This window comes from Cyprinodon tularosa, unplaced genomic scaffold, assembly GCF_016077235.1.
Source record: "Cyprinodon tularosa strain WSP-4 unplaced genomic scaffold, ASM1607723v1 ctg1292, whole genome shotgun sequence".
NCBI lineage: Eukaryota > Metazoa > Chordata > Actinopteri > Cyprinodontiformes > Cyprinodontidae > Cyprinodon > Cyprinodon tularosa.
The window spans coordinates 87,803-92,993 of NW_024038106.1; the positions used below are offsets into that span (position 1 = coordinate 87,803).

General features: G+C 49.0%; 1 protein-coding gene across 1 annotated transcript; it reads left to right on the forward strand.

Moving 5' to 3' along the window:
• The first annotated feature begins 210 nt into the window (after positions 1-210).
• LOC119777949 (G-protein coupled receptor 37-like 1) lies at positions 211-4,932 on the forward strand. Its single transcript, XM_038276961.1, has 4 exons — positions 211-1,384; positions 2,719-3,027; positions 3,118-3,489; positions 4,218-4,932. The coding sequence occupies exons 1-4, from the start codon at positions 704-706 to the stop codon at positions 4,380-4,382; spliced, it is 1,527 nt and encodes a 508-aa protein (XP_038132889.1). The 5' UTR covers positions 211-703; the 3' UTR covers positions 4,383-4,932.
• Positions 4,933-5,191: the final 259 nt, after the last annotated feature.

Below are 5,191 nucleotides of genomic sequence, written 5' to 3' on the forward strand. Positions count from 1 at the left end.
CAGGAAACCTTCTGTGATGATTATAGCCTCTGATTTTTTTATTTTAGGCTTTACATCATCTTTAAAACCATAAAAGGTTTTAGTTTTTCTATCAGATAATTTCTGTCTCGCCACCAGAGGGCAGCAGACCTGAAACGCTGTGAGTCTGTGTGAGAAAGGCAGAGCCAAGAGCACCAATAGAAAGTGTGCGTGCGTGATTAGCAAGACAACTGTGTGTATCTGTGAGGGCGCCAGCCTTGTTTGTATGCCAGTCCTGACAAAAGCTCCAACCAGCCGTGCAGCAGAGGGCTGCTTGTTCCCAAAGACCCTCAGAGCCCCGGACAGCCAGTTCCTCTGCTGCCTGCAGCCCAGAAGCAGCTGCCCTGTCAGGGATCCGGAGCCTCAGCGTACCATCGCCCCTCCTGGAGCTCTGCTTGGATTACCAATGGATGGGACAAACAGAGAGGAGTGTTCAAAGGGAGTTTGAGTGTTTGGGGAGGAGGAGAGTTTGGATCTCCTAAAGATCTCAGCCGGATCAACTTCAGCTGTCAACTTTTCCTCCTGAATAAGGATCTTTATATTTGACCCCAGCTGATCTTTTTGTTCCCGTTTCCGGTTGGAGCTTGATTGCACATTGAAGTCTTGCTGAAAGGACTTTAGAGAATAAAGCTGAATTAAAGAGTTCTGCTTTCAGTTGGACTTAAATATTTGAAACTTCTTGATCATGGCGCAGTCACTTGTGTTTTGGCTGTGTCTTTTCCTCCCGCTACACTTTATTCACGCTAAGAGCGGTGAGCTGTTGAACAAACAGCAGAGCAATTCCCATATTACAGCCCCACCAGAGAGGAGCAGGAAGCAGCTACAACCTGTAGACGATGCCTACAACCCTGGTGAGAGGCCCCCTCTACCAGACATGGTGGATCTGGACCTGGACCAGCGTCTCCGCCTGGTCCGCGGCGCGGATGAGGATGAGCAGCAGTCCACCTTCAGTCATTCGTTTGAGAACGAGTGGGTGACGACGCCCCACGTCACAGACTTCAGTAACTCGACAAAGGTAGAAAACAACAACGAGAACAACCTGAATACAAACACCTCCAGCCCAGATGATGATGGCACAGGTCTCCATAACCCGTTTTATCCACTGGTGGAGAGTTCCTACGTGGCCTATGGGGTTCTCTTCCTGGCTGGCCTGATACTGGCGGTGGGTGTGGTGGCCAACATGGCGGTCATGTGTGTCATTTGGAACAACTACTACATGAGATCCGCCTGGAACTACCTGCTGGCCAGCATAGCATTCTGGGACTTCCTGGTCCTGGTGGTCTGCCTTCCCGTGGTGGTGTTCAACCACCTGTCCAACAGGAGGATCCTTGCTGACATCACGTGCTGCATGGTGCCGTACATGGAGGTAGGTGGTCCGTATGTGCATCCCTGGTCTAATGTGGTCACTGGGGAAGGGGGGGGGGGGGTGTTTAGAGCCTGGTAGACTGACGGAGACTCCCCCTGTAAACTGTGGCGTCCCATCGGCAGCCAGGTGGTGCCTCCAAATTGCAGCATCATTCTGCGACAGTAAGGCTGCTGTCCGCCGTTGCATAGAACAGGCTAGACCCTCCAGACGGTTCAAGAACAGCAACTGATTTAATGGATGCTATAACAGTTTTGGTTTGGGCAGTTAACGGGTGAAGAAAGTAACCTGGTAAGTTCTGCTGAGGTCATAGTGGCCATTTACCTACAATGGTCCACGGTACCTGGCAGACTGCATCATTCAAACACGCGGGGCTGCCATCGAGACACTTTTCAACCAACAGAGAGCAGCAATAAGTTCCTGTTTGGTCAAATATTGGCTGATTAAACAAGTTTATAAAAAAAAGGCCAGATTCAGTTTAGGAACAAAAAGATAGAACCCGGAATCGGACCGCCTCACCGAACCAGAGCTCAACTGAATGAAACCTCTTTCCGTTTAAAAAAACAATCCTCAGGACTTGGTTTTGATTTGAAGACGTTTCGCTTCCTCTCAAATCTTGGAAACCAAGTCCGGTGGATATTTTTTAAACTTTTACGGAATGACTACGACCTGGATGGCCGAGGATCGTCATCAACATAAATGAAACCTCAGAATATCTTCAGTCTGCAGTTTGTTCAGGCGGTAACCATAGCAACAACAACAAAAAATCCTTGGTTGCTCCTCTACCGGTTGCCATAGCAACCAGTTGTTATGCCTACCGGAACGTCCTGCTGCAGCAGAGTTCTAAGGTTTAAAGTGAGTTCAGTCCGAGATTCACTGCAACTGATGATCAATAAAATGAGTTTAATGCATTAGGGGGGTTGGGGGGGGGGACATACCCCGATCAGATGCTGAAACATCATCATCATCATTCCAGCTTCAGCTAACCAACTGGCTGTTGAGGCTTTTTCTTTAAGCCTCAACAGAAAAAAATAAAAATAATAAAAAAATCTAAATGCTGGAAATGATAAAAGCCGTTTTCTTTTTATTTTTTTCTTTCTTTCAAAACATTTTTAGGATAAAGTTTATTTCTCTGTTTAATTGCTGGATGAGAAAACTGTCACACAGTTACATCCTAGTGTTGCTCACATGGTTCTACGAAGTGATCGGTCCATGAAGAAGCTCTGGCGGGACGCCTCCACCTTCTGCATGATGACGACATTCCTGAATCCATGAGGAACTTCTGCAGGAACTCTTTGGGAATTCCAACAGCAACGTTCTTCTTCTTCTGTCTGCAGGTGGTGTCTCTGGGAATGACCTCCTTCACTCTTTGTGCTCTGGGCATTGACCGTTTCCATGCCGCCACCTCCTCCCCTCAGCCGAAGGCCCGGCGGGTGGAGCGCTGCCGCTCGGTGCTGCTTAAGATGTTGCTGGTTTGGTTCTCGGCGCTGCTGCTGTCCAGCCCAGAAATCTTCCTGTGGCAGCTGAGCCAGGCGGTGTCGGCCTCCACAGGCAGGGTGGTGGACTCCTGCACCATCACCCCATCCTCTCCACTGTCCCTCTACCTGCCCGATTCCCTCCACTCCCTGCTGCTCAGGTACCACCAGGTGAGATAAACCGGAGCGATGTTCTTGGATCGGACGTGGCGGTTTATTCGCGGCGAGGCTACCTTCACATCTCATCCTCTGTACCTTCAGGGTCGTATGTGGTGGAGTTTCGGCTGCTACTTCTGCCTCCCCGTCCTCTTCACCGTCCTCTGCCAAATGGCCACCCGAAACGTTAACAGCGACTCCAGCTCAGCCCAGAAGAAGCGTAACCATGACGACCGGTCCAACAGCCAGAAGCATCAGCAGCACCAGGCGGTGGAGCAGCAGCTGAACTGCACCCTGCTGGCGTTGGCGGTGGTGTACGGAGTCTGCGCTCTGCCTGAACACGTCTGCAACATCACCCTGGCCTACATGCACATCGCCATCTCGGAAGGAACGGCGGCCATTCTGGTGCTGTTACATCACTTCCTCTTGTTCCTAAAGTGTGCGGTGACGCCGGTGCTGCTGCTGTGTCTGTGTAAGGTGAGTTCCACTTAAAGAATTTCAAAATGTTTCAGCAGGTTGGGCTGCGAATCCATGCAGAAGACCAGGAACGATCCCACTTCTCAGGTTTGCTTAGACGTCGTCATTGCCGCCAGTCAGTCGAAGGGCGATGCAGCGTTGACCAACAGAAACAGGACAACGTTCAGCTGATCTGCTGAGTTTTTATTTAGCAACTTCTTAAAGGAAATGTAAACGTTTGACTGGTTGTTTGATGAAACATGAACCAAAAGCAGGACTAATAATCCAGTCTCTGCTGGGAACCTTTATAGCAGCTCAGCCATTAAAACTCAGTGATTTATGACCTTCCTTCCTCAGTAGAGCTCTTTCCAGGACAGGGTATGCTGGTCCAACTGGGACTACAGCTTCCTGGAAAAGAACTACAAAAAACAGAAAAGTTAGACCAATGGAGCTAACGGCTAAAGCTCTCTGAAGGTGTGAACATTCAGAGAGAACGGCGAACAGGTCTATGAGGTCTGCCACACCATGGATAACCGGGAGCTATGCTAACTGCAGTGATGCTAGCTAGCCTCCTGCTTCCTGGTTCTGGCTCCTTCCTCGCTGGAAAGACAGAAGTGATTATGGTGCCTGAAGATGTTCTCCTGCCGTAGCTGAAGTGTCTTTGCTGATTTCAGATATTCGGACTGAGGCAGGTTCTGCTGCAGTAGATCAGATGCCGGCTAACGTAGCTCTGCTAATCTGTGTTTCAGGCTCTGGGTCAGGCCTTCATGGACTGCTGCTGCTGCTGCTGTCAGGAGTGCCAGCCAACTGCAGCCCAGGGTTCACCAGGCTCCGCCCAGAAGGCGCCCAACGAGACCACCATCTTCTTTGACAAGGCTAAGGACTCGTCGGCCATCTTGTCCATTTCCAGCTAGAGCCACCTCATGGATCGTTTCCCTCTTTCTCTTAGATTTAACTTCAAGGCTCCTTTGTTATTGTTAACGTTTTCTTCTACATGATGTCTCCGACCTTCTCCAGGACCTTTCTTCAGCTCGTCTTTCTTTCACCTTTTCAGCCGGACGCTGTGTTGTGGTTGGGGACTCTGCAGCTTCCTGTCTCTGCAGGAACCAACGTTTGGTCGGTTAGAAACGTAACTCCTGCTCACACCGCGGGAACCTGTTTCCAGGACTGAACAAACTCCCGTCGAAGGAAAAACCTGGCAACTGTCTGTAGATCAAAGTTGTTTGTTTGTTCTTAGTGAAAGTAAATGAAGCTAAATAGGAGCAGTAGTTTGTTTCTACGGACGTTTAGCTGAGTTAAGCTCTGCTGCTAAGAAAACAGTTTATTAGACGACCGTCAGTAAATGTAGAGTAGAGCTGGAAAAGTCCTCATTAATGAAAAAACCTGATAAACATTTCCTGTGTGACATTTATCCTGTAACTGTTATCGTTCAATAAATGGAAGATAAAAAAGATAAACTAGAAAGAGACTTTCAGACAAACACTTTATTTGCTGAGGAGGTCAGGTCGAGTCCAGAACGGTTCTGATCAGAACCAGAAGAGCTTGTGTTTGACTAAGCACCAAAAACTAAACCTAAAATAAAGCTCTGAGAGCCTGAGGTCAGGTTATTAAACCGTCCTACCTGTTATGGTTCTGGATAAATGTCACTTTAATGTTTGGAACCTGGAGTCTGACTTCAGCACTGCTGGAGGAAGGCTGGTGATCTGGGCTCCTTACTGTGGTG

Excerpts from the sequence above, each read along its gene's own strand:
- LOC119777949 (XM_038276961.1), top strand. The coding sequence starts at position 704 with ATGGCGCAGTCACTTGTGTTTTGGCTGTGTCTTTTCCTCCCGCTACAC. Across the intron at positions 1,385-2,718 it reads GCATGGTGCCGTACATGGAG|GTGGTGTCTCTGGGAATGAC; the intron begins GTAGGTGGTCCG and ends TTCTGTCTGCAG. Across the intron at positions 3,490-4,217 it reads TGCTGCTGTGTCTGTGTAAG|GCTCTGGGTCAGGCCTTCAT; the intron begins GTGAGTTCCACT and ends TCTGTGTTTCAG.